The sequence below is a fragment of the Podarcis vaucheri genome, assembly GCF_965113315.1.
Source record: "Podarcis vaucheri genome assembly, chromosome: 8".
Taxonomy (NCBI): Eukaryota; Metazoa; Chordata; class Lepidosauria; order Squamata; family Lacertidae; genus Podarcis; species Podarcis vaucheri.
In genome coordinates, this window is record NC_138766.1 from 63,965,896 (window position 1) to 63,982,973 (window position 17,078).

At 40.8% G+C, this 17,078-nt stretch overlaps 1 protein-coding gene across 1 annotated transcript in view; it reads left to right on the plus strand.

Annotated features, from left to right (window-relative positions):
• Positions 1 to 16,186, plus strand: part of ZC2HC1A (zinc finger C2HC-type containing 1A) — a 32,311-nt gene extending 16,125 nt beyond the window's left edge. Inside the window, exons 4-9 of the mRNA XM_082233969.1 lie at positions 1,949 to 2,090; positions 5,986 to 6,134; positions 7,399 to 7,474; positions 10,006 to 10,111; positions 11,510 to 11,620; positions 12,910 to 16,186. Of these exons, the coding sequence (XP_082090095.1) occupies positions 1,949 to 2,090; positions 5,986 to 6,134; positions 7,399 to 7,474; positions 10,006 to 10,111; positions 11,510 to 11,620; positions 12,910 to 13,084 (759 nt within the window). The 3' untranslated portion in view covers positions 13,085 to 16,186. The remainder of the gene's footprint in view (positions 1 to 1,948; positions 2,091 to 5,985; positions 6,135 to 7,398; positions 7,475 to 10,005; positions 10,112 to 11,509; positions 11,621 to 12,909) is intronic.
• The last annotated feature ends 892 nt before the right edge of the window (positions 16,187 to 17,078 follow it).

Below are 17,078 nucleotides of genomic sequence, written 5' to 3' on the forward strand. Positions count from 1 at the left end.
TAAAAAGTACTGACTGTAAAATTAATATTGGATTTGAAATATGTGGCATGATGGAATCAGGAATAAATCAAGCTTGAGAATTATTATAGTGAAACCTCGAGTTGTGGACGTAATCTGTCCCAGAGGCACATCCGCAACTCAAAGCGTTCACATCCAGAAGTGCTGCTTCTGCGCATGCACGAGCTGCGAAATCCGGAAGTAACCGTTCAGGTACTTCCGGGTTGCCACGGGATGCAACTTGAAAAGATGTAACCTGAAGCAGACGCAACATGAGGTATGACTGTACTTAGAAGTAATTGTTAAACGACATTTGCTTCCTCCTTAGGATCTCAGCCAGTGTGCTTATTCGGCTCTTCTGTTTTAAGTTTAGTAGAGCTACTTTGTAAGTTCATAACAAAAAGTTGTTTTTTCAAAGGAGTTCCAACAAGCATGGAAGACTAGAGCAGGGCCATATTTTTGCTATGAACTTTGCATGCCTTGGACTTTGGCTTTGAACACAGATTCTGTGGCAAGGATTTTTTTTTAAGTCAGCAAAGAAAGAGAAATTGTGTCTGTGAAAAATGCTGCATCTCAGAAGACTCATTTTTCTTGTGTGGTATACGAAATGAGGAAATACATCATGTGCCAGCCCAGTTTCTGTTGGTATAGAAGTCTGCAAGCTGTTTGATTATACAGAATGTCTTCAGTGCTTAAGATCAAAAGCTTGCATAGTCATACACCACCTGGAGTTTATTTTGTATAACAATATTTGGTGGAACAGACGTAACACAGCCCCGAATTACCAAACTATGAATGAAAGCAGGCGATACTAGTGATTCCCAAAGAGTGGCTCTTTCTAACCAGGCCACATAGGTGATATCTACAGGGGACTGCATTTGAATGCAACTCAGAAAGTTCTGCTGGTGCAGAATATGTCTTCTTGGGTGCTCATTTGACCCAGGTTCTCAGAACATATTTTATTGATTCTGTACCAGTTGCACTAATTACTGATGCAGTCCTAGGCTCAATTCAAGTACAGTCATACCTCAGGTTACAGATGCTTCCAGTTGCGCAATTTTGGGTTGCACACCGCGCCAAACCTGGAAGTACCGTAACGGGTTACTTCCGAGTTTCGGTGCTTACGCAGAAACACTAAATTGTGCTTTGTGCATGCGCAGAAGCACTGAATTGCAACTCGCGCTTGCGCAGACGCGACGCTGTGGGTTGAAAATGTGCCTCCTGCATGAATCATGTTTGCAACCCGAGTGTCGACAGTACTGATTTTGACGTTTAAAGCCCTAGGTGGCTGGAAGTCAGGTTATTTGAATGACTGCCTGTATGAGTCTGTGCCTTAAGATAGGTATTGGGGAGGCCCTGCTGATATCATTGGCTTTTGAGATCAGTTAGATTGGTGGGCAGAGTTACACTATTCAAACAGACTTTCCAAAACTTTGTTTCCATTGGTTTTACTGGTACAGGATTTTGTTTGTTTTTTGGGCATGCTATTGTGGCATTAGCAGTGATTTTCCATGGACCAGAAAGGTGACTTATACACATGGCGTTATTTAAATAACAACAACAACACAGAGATAAGTAAATAATGTCAATACGAAAATACAGCCAAAAGAGTGAAGTGGTTAACCCAGTGTATAGGACCATGGAAAAGGTGCACATTGCTTCCGCTTAGGTATACAGAGCTCTTATTTGTAAATCACTGTCAGCAGTGTCTAATGAAATATTAAATGTATTTTTCTATATTTGTTTCATAAGTGCTCTCACAACTTCCCTGTCAAAGGATCTAAATACAGCTTTTGTATAAACTCTGCTTATCTCCTGAAAAGCAACATTACTTCATGGTTAAGGGAAGATATGTATTTAGTGATGTTATGTATAATATTGCATGCACAGCTGAAGAAATCACTTTTATCAAATTGCTAATTTGTGTATGCTGCTTCTGTTGTCTTCTTAGCCGGAGCCCCCAAAGAAACAATCAAACTGGAGGAGAAAGCATGAGGAACTCATAGCAGCTATACGAGCAGCCAAAGGAGTTGATCAGGTCCTTAAAGAAGGTGGAAAACTGCCGCCGCCACCACCACCTACTTACGATCCTGGTATGTAATGTGACATTGTGGGCTTCAACTGCAGCATCTGTTTTGAGTGATATTGCCAATGAATGGCTAGACAGACATATCCTGTCTCTCTCAAAGGGTCAGGTGTTTTGTCTGGTCATAAACAAGACTAACGTACAGTTCAAGGCATTTCATTGCTTCATAATGGGAGGGCAAGGAATTAATCCAAAAAGCCTGCAGGCAACGTAGACTAAGAAGGTGGGATTTACCTCTTAAATGCACAGATGAAGGGAAGGGGAAACAGAATCCCCAGTGGCATCCTAAAAAGAGCAGGCATTCTCCTAGGCCATGGCAGAGCTTTCCGCTGGCAGGTTCAGGGGGTGATGGAACATAGAAACAGTCATCCCAAGTGGCTGAGTTTGGACCAGTAAGTCTGCTCTTGAAACCACACTTTCAGAAGTCACACCCATTATAGTCTTAGAAATCCAAAATTTAGATATCTGTAGAAAGGCGCTCTCTAGGGGAACAACAAGGGCAGAGATGGTGAAGCTACTTGAAAAGAGAGGCAGGATTCAGGAAGGCTGTGCTTGGTACTAGAGCATAAAAGAACACAGGTTTATTGATACTTTGTAAACTGATTTGAGCCTTTTTACAACCAAAAGGTGTATAAATGTTATTAAATAAAACAAAACAAAACAAAACATTGTTGGTCCATTAGCAGTTTTGTGTTGTGCTGATAGGGATGTGGGGTGTGAATCTTTTCCTGCTCAGATTGCAAAATAGACTCGCCTGATTTGATCAGTGGTTGACTTGAAAAATTGCAGCCTCGTGGAATCATTTGAGAGGCGGTTGGAGGGTTCTGTTCTGCCTCTGTTCATAATTTTTTTTCCCCTTTGTGAAAATAGGGTACATCGCTTGCCTCAGCCTGTAGCACATGAGACTTTTTGCTGCTGTGCACTTTGAATGCACTTACAGCAAATCCCCTTGTGAGGCATGGAGCCTTGATGGTGTTCTGTTGCTTTAGGGAAATTATATGGCAAAAAAACATGGCTGCCCCCAGTGTTTACAGTGTGGAGCCAAGAGGGCTAGGTGTCATACTTTTAGAAGTTTAAAAGAAAGGGGGGAGAGAGAAACAAGCATCAAACAAGTTTTAGACTACTTTTTAAGTTCTTGTTATTATTATTTTACCATTTGTTTTCAGGTAGATTTTTAAAAATCCATTAAATATCTACGAGTGACAGATGTAGTCTTGTCTCTTCTGAGAACTGGGATGGACCAGACTCTTATGGGTTCATCTGTCCCTAGTCCTGATTGCATTAGGGTGGAAGGGATTATTGGCTTTTGCATGTCCTAGCAGAGCACCTAGTGTTAGGAATTCTTTCTTTTCAGTTCAGTAGAGGATGGTGACTGGCACCATTTTCTTTAGTCACTTGACATTGCAGTTGCAGAGAAGGTAGAGACTGAAAATAAAATGGAGGCGTGGGACAAAATGACGGTAACTTGGCATCAACCTTTTCCACTTTCCTCCAGATGAGTTTTTTTAGCCGTTATGGCTGCAAAGATAGACTTGAAAGATATTGCTTAAGTAAGCAGTGCTCACTGAAGTCTCTGAAACTAGGGATGTTCCTGAATAAATGTTTTATGTATTTGGAATTACTTTAGTGCCCAGCAAAGCTGAATATCAACTTCGCATCTAGCAAAATCAAAATAAATTATACTAAGAATAAAATCACAGAATAAGCAATGCAAAATAAGTTATGCAGAATTTTAATTTTTTTTTTTAGCTTGGGCTTCACACAGCCGTGGATATAATCTTGTTTTTTCCATCTGTTCTCCTTCCCAAAGGAGTGGGAAGGAGCTGTGACAGAATCATTCTTGTGTCAAAAATTGCAATGCTGGAAAAAGTTACATGTCTGTAAGAGAAAGTTCTCCAAGCTACCATCAGATCCTCAAGTGTCTGGAGCAACCCAGCCAGATGGGTGGGGTATAAATAATAAAACTATTGTTAGGCTCTCCTCTTGGCATTTTTGTCTTTGCTTTGTAGGAGTATTTCGATGGCACTCAGATGTAATCTGGAAAGCTTATAGTTAACCAAAAGCTGAGTCTGCTTGCTATATATTTGGTTCCCAGAATGTTTTGCTGCATCTTGTACCGGCAAAGGATGAGACAGCAGGAATAGTGCTTGGAGTGCCAGTGACTGAGAATTCCAAGAAGTCTGACAAAACACAGGCTTGAGCTAATTTGAAAGTGTATTCCTTGCCAGTGATGGCAAAACCTCCTGTGTTTCTCCTTTACTGTGATGTCTGCTGTGTTGTCTGACAGAAAGTTTCCAGTTGGTTAAAGGCCCTAAACATGGTCAGAATAGCTCCCTGTGACTTACTTGTTGTTGCTGTTGTTGAATAATTTGTATACTGCCCTCTACCCGGAGGTCTCAGGGCAGTTTACAGAATAAAAGAAAAATATAAAACCACAAAATACTTAATCAAATAAAAATAAAAAGAACAACCCAATAACCCCCCCCCCCCAGAAAACCCCCACCACATTTTAAAAGGGCATAGCATGTCAATCAAATCAACCAAAGGCCTGGTTAAAAAGGAATGTTTTTGCCTGCCACTTAAAGGTGTATATTTGCTATATATGTTGAGATTTTGCAGTCACTCAGATCTATTCCAGCTGGATTTCACATTGGCAACTGACTTTGTACAGTGGTACCTCCGGTTGCAAATGGGATCTGTTCCGGAGCTCCGGCCACAGCCCGAGGAATTTGCTGCCGGAGGTGGCGCTTCTGCGCATACGCGCAGTACATAGAGCGCTTTTGCGCATGCAGCAAAAACCTGGAAGTATACTTCCAGGTTTTCCGCTTACATATCCCAAAGTTTACATAACTGGAGGGATACATAAGCGGAGGTACAACTGTATTGGAAACATCCAATGCATTAATCAGTTGTGTGTGTTTGCATAAATTCTAACTTTCATCATCGGAAGCTGTAGGATTATTGGAAAGGTCTAACATATTACCTGCTTGCTTGACTCCTGCCCAACTTGATTTGTTAAGTCTCGACTGAAGACAAGTTGAGAGGTGATAATCTCCCTTCATTGCCTGTCGCAGTAGTTGAGGTGGTGGCTAAACCTTTATAGAAAAAGCATATTCTAGGTCCCTTAGGGTTAGGAGTTATTTGTCAATCTCCAACTTGATACAGTGGTGCCTCGCAAGACGAAAAGAATCCGTTCTGTGATTCTCTTCGTCTAGCGGCTTTTTCGTCTTGCAAAGCAAGCCCATTGAAGGATTAGCGGATTAGCAGCTTTTAGCGGCTTATCTGCTGATCGGATCAGCTGATAAGCGGCTTAGCGGCTCAGAAGGGGGGGGGAAACCAGCAGGAACTTGCAAGACATTGTCGTCTTGCGAAGCAAGCCCATAGGAGATTCGTTTTGCGAAGCACCTCCAAAATGGAAAACTCTTTCGTCTAGCGAGTTTTCCGTCTTGCGAGGCATTCGTCTTGCGGGGCACCACTGTATTTTGGGATTAGGTGGTCAGGCAGGCTCCAGGTACTCCTCCTGCATTAACACTCAAAAACTAGGCTTGTATTGTTCAGCAGACTTCTTTTAATAGTGGCCTCTATCACATGGACCTACCTCCTTAAAAAGCAAAGACCCATTTGCTTTTGGCTTTTATTTGCATTTTTTGGGAAGGCTTTTGAATGCTGATGGCTTCAATACTCAGGAATCTTCATTGATTTTTACTGACTTGCTTTTGATTTTTAACACGTTTAAATTATAATGCTGTTTCAGATATTATAGCAGTTTTATGTTTTTTGTTTTTATTGTCATGCACTTTGTGGGTCTGGTCTAGAGTTAAAGCTGGGATAAAAGCAGAGTGGCTAAATTAATAAATAACCTGTACTGTTCTTTGTGTCTCATGAATTGCTGATGAATATAGATTATATCCAGTGCCCATATTGCCAGAGAAGATTTAATGAAAGTGCAGCTGATCGGCACATCAATTTCTGCAAAGAACAGGCAGCGCGTATTACTAATAAAGGAAAAGTGGTTACTGATTCTAAAGGGAAGCTTCCTACCCGAACGCAGGTGAATGATTATTATTTGCTCAGATGAATAATAAACCCTGCCTGAAGTGAAGTAATTCCATACTAGGGATCGTCAGGAAAGGGATTAAAAATTTTAAAGCCAGTAGCATCGTGCAGTTATACCAATCCATGGTGCAGTCACACTTGGAATACTGTGTACAGTTCTGGTCACTTCTCATGAAGGGTATTGTGGAGCAGGAAAATGCAACCAAAATGGTCAAGAAGATAAAGCAACTCTGCTATGAGGAAGGTGACAACATTTGCAGCTTTATAACTTAGAGGAAAGGCAAGTATTGGAGGGCTTGATAGAGGTGTATAAGATTATGCATGGTGTAGAGAAAGTTGGTAAAGAAAAGTTTTTCTCCCACTTTTATAATACAGTCATACCTTGGAAGTCGAACGGAATCCATTCCGGAAGTCCGTTCGACTTCCAAAACGTTCAGAAACCAAAGTGCGGCTTCTGATTGGCTGCAGGAAGCTCCTGCAGCCAATCAGAAGCCGCGGAAGCCCCTTTGGATGTTCAGGTTCCAAAGAACGTTCACAAACTGGAACACTCACTTCCGGATTTGCGGTTTTCGGGAGCCAGAATGCCCGAGTACCAAGGCGTTTGGGATCCAAGGTACGACTGTACTGGAATTGATCGAAATCCAGTGAAGATGAATGTTGGAAGTGTCCGTATTGCTTCACACAAAGCATAGTCAAATTATGGAATTTGCTGTTAGAGGAGATGGTGGTAACTACCACCCTGAATGTCTTTAAAAGAGAATTAGACAGATTAATGAGGATATCAATGGTTGCTAGCTATGATGGCTGTGTTCTACCTCCACTATAAGAATCATGCCTGTGTGTACCAGGTGCTAGGAAATGCAGGTAGGGAGAGCTCTGATGCACTCAGGTTCTGCTTGCGGGCTTCCCAGGAATGTTTGGTTGGCCACTGTGAGAACAGAGTACTGGATGATGTGGGCCTTGGGCCTGATCCAGCACAGCTTTCATTTTCTTACGAACATATAAAAAGATGATCACTCAGCCTTTACTTAAATCAGCATTGGAATATCTGGTACGTACATTGTTCTTTTCATAGTAATAGGTGAGTAGACGCTAGATTTTCCTGGATGAAGTGAAAAAACCACAGCATTTCGAACCCTATTTTTATGGTACATTTGCAAACACCCCATGAGATACAGAGCTATTGATCATTACAGTATTTCAAGACATGGAACTGTATGACTGAGCTGTTCAGTGACTGGTTTTTGTGTCTGTTTCAGTACAAGTCGCCAGCAGTAAAGAAGATGCCTCCATCAGGAATAACACCACCAGCCTCATCACGCTTACCACAACCAAGTAATGTCAATAAAATTGTTCTTGTAGTTGCCTATCAGGAATGCATGAATAAATATTGCCTCAAGGCTAACAGATATAATGGCTTGGATCCTGGTTTTCTTTCCATGAATGGAACACAGTTTTCCTGCCACCCCATTTTCTCTGTTCCCGAGGGTTGAGGAATCCTTGGTACAAGATGTGTACAGATGGCTGTTGCAGCCCTTACTTTATGTGAATCAAGGACCCAAGCCATTGCAATGTGCATGCAAACATCTGTAGTCTTCAGGAGTTTGTTGGTCTGCACCTCCCATTATCCCTGGCATTTGGCCATACGGACAGAAGCTAATGGGAATTGCAAACCAACCACATCTGGTTCCCCCACCCCAGCTCTCCCATGGTTTATTCGTGTTTATCTTCATGGCTGAAAAAATTCAAGTTGAAACAGAAGGCCAATGATATATACCTTCCCATGGAGCTTCTTACTTGCAAATGTTGCTACAGAGTTCAGTAGCAGGATTAATCTCTGATATGTGCAGACATCCCTGGAGAGCTGTTGCCTGTCAGTGTAGACACTATTGAGCTAGGTAAACCAGTGGCTCAACTATGTATAGTATAACCAGAAGGTGATTGAGTGAATGCTTTGAGGCTGCATACTGTGATAAACTCTTTGTGCTCTTCTCAGTCATCACATTTTAAAAGATGAAAGATTTATTTTATTGCTTTAAAGGTGAGATGTAGAATCTTGAAAAAGGGATGTGGGTGGCGCTGTGGGTTAAACCACAGAGCCTAGGACTTGCCGATCAGAAGGTCAGCGGTTCGAATCCCCACGGCGGGGTGAGCTCCCGTTGTTCGGTCCCAGCTCCTGCCAACCTAGCAGTTTGAAATCACGTCAAGTGTAAGTAGATAAATAGGTACTGCTCCAGCGGGAAGGTAAATGGCATTACCGTGCGCTGCTCTGGTTCGCCAGAAGCGGCTTAGTCATGCTGGCCGCATGACCCGGAAGCTGTACGCCGGCTCCCTCCGCCAATAAAGCGACTGGACCGAATGGACCGAATGGTCAGGGGTCCCTTTACCTTTACCTAGAATCTTGAAAACAATTGTGCAGTGCTTTCAGGCCTGTTACTAAGGAAGTATTACCGCTAGGAGAGTAGGAGATGAGAAAAAGCTACGCTTTCGAGACAGGGTACATTGCTTCTCTTGCTTTCTTGCAGTGCCTGTTGTGGCTCCTTCTTGTAGCCATTTAAAACTACACAAAGAAACTATGATGCTTGTTCGTCCTGACTTGAGATGAACATTTCAGTGATTGGGTAGGAAGATGATGTATCAAACAGTGGGGAATGCTGGAAAACAGACAGATTTATTTTTAAACATTTGCATGGCTACTGTAAAATACATTAAATTATGACTTGTAGGGCAGCTAGCCTTGCTTGTGGTATTGATTTGCTTCCTGAATAATGAGTCAGCATGTTCTATTGCATGGAGTTTTGGGTTTGGATGGGGAAACCTGGCTTGAAATCTAGTTGGCTATTATGAAAAATAGGATGCTGAACTAGAACTGTATTTTTTTCTAATACAGAAGAAGTATTTTTATGTTCATAACCCCCACACAGCCTGAAGTCTTCTGGATAATTCTGGGCAAGTCATTATCTTCCATGATTGCCCTGCTAAGATGATACTAGGCAGTTACAGGGTCACTTCGGTGCTCTTTATAGTGAATAACTCTGGACTTCATTTCTCTCTGCCTCAATTGGCCAATGCTTCCTCTCCCCACTGGCCCAGCTTTGCTGCTTTCTCGGTCAAAATCTGCCTATCCTGAAGTTGCTGTTTATTTACAGCAGGGGAAGGTTGGGGAGACTCACATTAAGGTACAGTGGTACCTCGGGTTACATATGCTTCAGGTTACAGACTCCGCTTAACCCAGAAATAGTACCTTGGGTTAGGAATTTTGCTTCAGGATGAGAACAGAAATCGTGCTCCGGTGGCAGCAGGAGGCCCCATTAGCTAAAGTGGTGCTTCAGGTTAAGAACAGTTTCAGGTTAAGAACGGACCTCCGGAACGAATTAAGTACTTAACCCGAGGTACCACTGTACTTCACTAGGACTAATACATACAGTCGTACCTTGGAGGTCAAACAGCTTAGTTCCTGAACATTTTGGCTCCCGAACGTTGCAAACACGGAAGTGACTGTTCTGGTTTGCGTACTTTGGAAGCTGAACGTCCGATGGGGCTTCCATGGATTCCGATTGGCTGCAGGAGCTTCCTGCAGCCAGTCAGAAGCCGCACTTTTGTTTCTGAACATTTTGGAAGTTGAATGGACTTCCGGAACAGGTTCTGTTCAACTTTCAAGGTACAACTGTACTGGGGAGGAGGATAACACCCACCCACCCAGCAGTACTGCAGCTGCAACCCCATTTGTCAGCTCTGACGTCTCCTCTTAATTCAGGGTATCAAGTCACAGAAACTCCCTCATCGCATGTAGTTTCATGATGTGAAGTAAGAATAAAGTAAAGCTGCTAAGCACAGAAATGATGTTTCCGTGTTTATTCAAAAAGGTACACCTGCAAATAAAATTCTGTCTACAAGTGGGCCAGTGGGAAGTAAAATCCAAAGTTTGTCTCCAGCTCATAAAACCTCAACAAGGACAAGCCCCCAAACAGGGTAAGTGCACAGTTAACGCTGTACGCATAGTATTTAATAAACACCTTTGAATACTTTGTCCTTCGTGGTGGTTTCTATGTAAAAGAGTGAGTTTTATAAATACAGGGAAAACCTGTGCAGCACAATAATATTTTGTTGAAAATCGCTAGGTTGAAAATCAGTTCGTCTCACACAGATTCTCATGCGCTGTGTCAATCAATATATTCTGAATGTTTGTGTGGTAGAAGCAATGGAGGAACATCAGCAGGAAGCTCTTGATATCAGTAGTCAATGCTAATTTGGGCTAAGGGCCCCAAACAACTGCATATTTTTCTCTTGTACTCTAGGTGGCAGTATTTGATCTCTGCATGAAAAGCAGATAAACGTATTAGCAACAATAGGGTTTAGGGCTTATATTTGAAAATAAATTTAGACATTGTTTTTTAATTGCTGCTGATATGAGACAGTGTGTGAAAATTAAAAGAATGCTATGCAGAATATGTATGTGGCTCTTGTGTATTTTGAATTTAGTATAGTGTTTGGTTGGGGCTGCTTGACTTCTGCCCTCTCATTTAGCCGAATTTTGTTTTCCGGTTTCTCCTTTGTTGTTTTAAGTCTGTTCTTGTTTAAAGGAGAAGAACCAAATCTAAAGTAGAGATTTTTATCTTTGGACAGTACGTCAAGCTACTGAACCTGGAATTGGTTTAAATAAACACCCATGAGAGACTTCAGTGTATATGACAGTTTAGTTTGTGGGTAATTATCTAACCAGAAAACAGAACCAGACTAGCAGCTGCAATCACCTGCCCACTGGATCCCATATGTGGAAGAGCTTCCCCGTTCACTTCTGTTAGTAGTAAACTGCTCTGAACATGGAGATGAATGCTTGGAACTGCCTCTTCCCCACTGAAGTCAATGGGGAAGCCTGCAGAAATTGAATTTCATGCGCACATCTAAGCACCTCTAGAATTTGGGATCTGAGCCAGATAATTCAACATAGCAAACGTTTGCATATCAAAGGTGGAAAACTATTCCCATCTGGCAGGCCAGATCCCAACCTCTCCACCCAGGGTGCCATTTTGACAGGTGGGTGGGGCCAGCCACCTGTTGATCACCTGACATCGTGATGACACCAGTCAGTGACAGTTCTAAATGACAGCACACCTTTGGGAGGGAACTTCCTACTGCAGTTGATCCCAGTGTAACTTGTTGTCAGAGCCAATTCGTTGTTTAGGATGGTCAGTGAACCCTAATGCCTCCCTTCACACCCCAAGCACCAGTCCCCACTGGAAGCCCTGCTACATCCAGAGAGACCTCTGTGTGCACAGCAGCTTATTGTGTGTTGACACTGTATCGTACCCTAAGCTTTTGTTTGCTTCAAAATTCTGCCTAATTGACTGAATTACTGTTATCTTTTAGAGGGTCCATGAAATCACGGACAGTTGCACCTACTAACGTGGCACGGAATGCTGGTATAGGTATGATGGCAAACAAAAGAAAAGCTTATAGTACTGAAAACTACTCAAACAGGTAATTCATGATTTTTGCCTTTCTGGAAGTATTTACGGCTTCCATATATCTGAAGATTAATGTCTTGTTGTGGGGGTGTTGCAGTTAAACTTTAAAAAAACAATCCATCCTAGACACTTGATGGGGGGGGGGAGAGGGGATAACATCACAAATAAATACTGAAGGATAAGACAACTGGCCTTAGAATGGAATACTTAAAAGAATGACAGGCATGTTTGGTGGGGACATGAGAGGGCCTTCTCAATGGCTGCTCCCAGACTTTGCTACTCCCTTCCTAGAGAGGCTAGACTCCCTCCTTGTTCTTCCGCCCGCAAATGAAGACCTTATTCCAACAGGCTTTTGGGAACTGACGGTTTTTTAAGGAAAATGATTTTAATAGTTCTGTGCTTTTTATTTTTTGCTATCTGCATGTTAATAGTTTTCTTTTTTATATTGTTTTTATTCTATCATAGTTTAATTTAATTTGAAGCTACCTGTCTTTTATGTTTTTACATTTCTGTGTTTTATTCATGTTCCTGTATGCCACCTTGAGTCCTGGTTCTGGGGGGAAAGGCAGGAAATTAACAAATGCAATAATTATTATATTCTAAGAGGCTCAGAGGTTAACTGCTAGCATCTGCCTCTGCTTTATATATAGCACCTTGGACTTCTATTCTCTGCCCTACTCCAATGCCCACAGAATTTGAGCTTACTTGTGTCCTTTATGTCCCTTCTAGATATGACACGATCCAGACCCTTCCATATCTTTTCCCATAGGATTGCTTTAAAAATCAGGACTGTTTTCTGGGAAGAGATGGTGTAACCTTTCTGTAGAGGGGCAGATTAGGGCAGCTAGTAGTCATTTAACGGGAATGGCTTTATATCAGCTGAAATAGCATGGAAGGCATACTGAATATCACCTCCTGATCTTACAAGGGAGACTAATGAGGTTTCCAGTTAGCAGTGCAAGACGTACAGAATATCCTGATCAAGGAACTTCTATTTCGTCTTCCATTGGGCCCTTAGATTTGACACGAGGGCCTATTAATTTGATTCCTTCAGTTTATTCCATTGGCCTAAGGTTCTCCAGTGCTAGCATGGTGTTTGAGTTGTATGATCCAGCAAGGAAGTATTGCGGGATTTTATTTTATTTTCTAGTAAGAAGGCCATGTTTTTGGAATGATACGTTACTGAAGAACTATTGTAAGGGAAAGGTCAGAATGAATGCTTTGCAAATCACACAAAAACTATTAACATTTATCTAATCTCTATAATGTTCTCCATTTTGAATGTTCAATGAATTGATGAAGAACTGGATATGACAGTGGAGACTGCTCATCTTCTGTCAATGGAGCAAGTTCAAAAAGCAATGAGGGAAATTCACCTGCACAGTTACCAAAATTCTGTTACGAATGCGGCGCCAAATACCCGGTGGAATCTGCAAAATTCTGCTGTGAATGTGGAGTTCGAAGAATGGTTTTGTGAACACCTTCTGTAAAACAGGATAAAAGAGAGCTCCTCTGTTCGCTATGGCTGCATGGAATTCTGCGCTGTACTTTCCCATCTGAACTTGTGCTAAAACACCATAGTAATTTCCTGAGAGCAATTCTTTTTGGTTGCAGAATAATTTATATAGATATAAATATACTGTATATAATTGATAGGTACCTGAAACTGTGCCATTCAAGAAGGTATTCTTGAGACACTGTTGGAAATATCTTTAATGGAATGAATTAACTCAAGAAGTGGGGGGGGGGGTCATTTTGTTTTTTGTAATCCTGCTATGTATTACTGTATATTCTTACATTGTTCTTCTTATTCACCCACAATAGTGTTACCCCCGAATAAGTTCATCCAGTAAGGGAATCTAGAGAATATTGGCTGCTGTAGATTACTTGATGAGTAGGTTCTCATAAACCTTACTAACAAACAAAAAAGGTTCAGATTTACCGATCTTGTTTATGATATTATTCTACCTGGTTGGCATTTTTTCTGAGTCTGCTTTCAAAACATGTTATAATGTCCATTGTACAGATGCTTCCTTTGTGTGTGGTACCAGATTTTCCCCAGCCAATTTTCACATTCCTTTCTTTAAATATAATTCTTAGTTTTGCAAAATAGTTCACCTTCGGATATCTATGGAATCAATTGCCAAGGGCAGCTTTTCCTGCAAACCTCACTATAATGAATGGAGGATGTATAAGTGGTACTCTGAATCTCATCCTTTATCAAGCTTCTCCTACACCTCTCTCTTTTTCCATTATTTGTTGTAAAGCCCTGCTCCTTATTTTCTAATAACAAGTAAAAATCATAAGCATAGTTTTAATGTTTGTCCAGTATAGTCTAAATTATTATGCCCACTTTATAGAGTTTTGTGGCTATTGCAATGATGGTAAGATACAATAGAAAAAGAATCACTTGTTATATAATAATAATAATTAGTAGAAAAAATGAGTTTCAGAACAAGGTACCTGAATAATGCTTTTTCTTCTTCTTTGCAGTATCTTTTGCTTAGGGTTTTTTGGTACCTTCTGCAGCCAAATCAAAATAAACTGGCTTCACAGGGAGTACATTGACCCACTGGAGCCCTTAACCTATATCAGTATTGTTGTTTGTCTTAGTAATAGCATATATTTTCACAGAAATTATTTTTCCTATGGAGAAGAGCCCGCATTTCTGCCTTTCTCAAAATCATTTTGACCTTTTTGGTTCCAACAGTTATTTCTAAGCCGTGGTCACATCTTCTAAAGAAACAATTTAACCTGTCAGCTGGGCACTTTGTAGTATTTGACCTGACATTAATCTAACCTTATTTTCATATTTTCAAATGATGTGACTAATGGCAACTGGAAATACAACTGGTTGATCAAGCTACTTTTCCTGCTTCAACTTTCTAGTATGCTTTGCTGGTGATAAATTGAAGGTCCCTTATTATTAGAGTTAACAAATTCATTGATGTAGGATTGTTATTTGTGGATCTTAGGTTGCTCAGAAATGAAAAGTACAATTTTAACTGCAGTATCCAAAACCTTGCCCTGTGACCCAATTTTCAGTTCTATACAAATGGCTAATATTCAGCCATTATATAATGCTTAGTTGATGTGCTACAGTGGCTAAATGTGGGGAAACTGAACCAGTACTGGAGAAGATGTCTAGAACTTCATTGAGGTGTGCACTATTATGCATAGCTCACATTATTCTCCCTCTTTTCTTAGGTGTTCCTTCCAGACCTTTTCTTTTTATTAAAAAAAATTATGAATACTTTGTCTGCAATCTGTATTAGTAGATTAGTGTACTATCTTTGATTATACATAGTTACATTTTAATGGCGGGGGTAAATTCAATAATTTAGGAAGTTGCACTTTTAAAGGTTTTCATTAAAACAAAAAACTGAGCCCAATATATCATATTGCTTCATGATGAAATCACTATAATGGGCATGTTCAACCTAAACCAGAAATAATTATGTGTGTTGATTTAGTACTTGAAGGCACCGTTATAAAATCTTAAAGAGTGATTGTTCTGTGCGATGAGCTCGTCCATGTGATAGAAATCAAAAAGGCATCGACAAACCTAACCACTTATAACGAAAATGTTATTGATGTTAATGGAGAATCACATTTCTGAACCAATCAATGACATTGCATCATTTCATAATAGGGTTCTCTGTCATTAAATGGTGGTGGTTCATCTATAAAATAATCACTTTAAACATGCAGTAACATTTTATTTCCATATGAAAGGGTCTCCCCCTCTTCCAGTCCTCAGAATACTAAGGAAAACAAGAGTTTTTCAAAACATTCCTTTTGCCTTTTCATTTACTAGAAAATCTGGTAAGTTATATTATACATCTTTTTTATTTGCTTGAAATCTTACTTTTAAATACATTAACGTTATGCCACAGATTTTTATCTCATGTAAATGATGATACTGAGATGAGCTCAATATATTTAAGAATTCACTCAGAGTTACTTCAGGTTACTTTTAGCCACAGAGTTGACTCTACACATTTGAAAAATGTACACCTTGTATTGCCGAGCAGCACAGAGCAGCAGAAAGATGGCAGAGCAGCACAGAGATCAGTCTTAGCATCAGAAAAGCTAATTTGTATTGTACTTAGTGGTGGAAATCTAGTGATCAATCTCTGGTATTCCACTTAATTTTTTTGCATTTTGTGAAAGAGATGACTGGTACGTTGGGAAATTTCTGAATGATCTACATGGACCCTTTTGAGAGTCTTGTGTGGATGTTGCTTTGTTTTGGATGAGACTTCATATGCATCTTCATTCACCAAAGATCTCAAATATTTATGTAACATAAATGCTTTCATGTGTTTCTGCAGATGCTTTATTACACCTACCTAACAATACAGATTTCTTACTGCATCTGCCTGATCTTTTAATATATTGTATCCTTTCTCTTTTGTAACTGTCATCTAATTTCTAGTTATGTGACCTTTTATTCTTTGCTCTGACTTGCGTTTTGGATTTTCCTAAATGTTTATTCGGATCATTGCGAAAGCAATCTGTACATGCTTGCTGTATGTTATCTAGTCCTTTGTTAACAATAAAGCAATTGTTGCATACATTTATTATTATTATTATTCTTAATGTTGCATAGTAGGTTCATAGAATCATAGAGTTGGAATAGACCACAAGGGCCATCGAGTCCAACCCCCTGCCAAGCAGGAAACACCATCAGAGCACTCCTGACATATGGTTGTCAAGCCTCTGCTTAAAGACCTCCAAAGACTCCACCACACTCCTTGGCAGCAAATTCCACTGTCAAACAGTTCTTACTGTCAGGAAGTTCTTCCTAATGTTTAGGTGGAATCTTCTTTCTTGTAGTTTGGATCCATTGCTCCGTGTCCACTTCTCTGGAGCAGCAGAAAACAACCTTTCTCCCTCCTCTATATGACATCCTTTTTATATTTGAACATGGCTATCATATCATCCCTTAACCTCCTCTTCTCCAGGCTAAACATGCCCAGCTCCCTTAGCCGTTCCTCATAAGGCATCGTTTCCAGGCCTTTGACCATTTTGGTTGCCCTCCTCTGGACACGTTCCAGTTTGTCAGTGTCCTTCTTGAACTGTGGTGCCCAGAACTGGACACAGTACTCCAGGTGAGGTCTGACCAGAGCAGAATACAGTGGCACTATTACTTCCCTTGATCTAGATGCTATACTATTGATGCAGCCCAGAATTGCATTGGCTTTTTTAGCTGCCGCGTCACACTGTTGGCTCATGCCAAGTTTGTGGTCAACCAAGACTCCTAGATCCTTTTCACATGTACTGCTCTCAAGCCAGGTGTCACCCATCTTGTATTTGTGCCTCTCATTTTTTTTGCCCAAGTGCAATACTTTACATTTCTCCCTGTTAAAGTTCATCTTGTTTGTTTTGGCCCAGTTCTCTAATCTGTCCAGGTCGTTTTGAAGTGTGATCCTGTCCTCTGGTGTCATCTGCACCGGGCCCAAGACAGA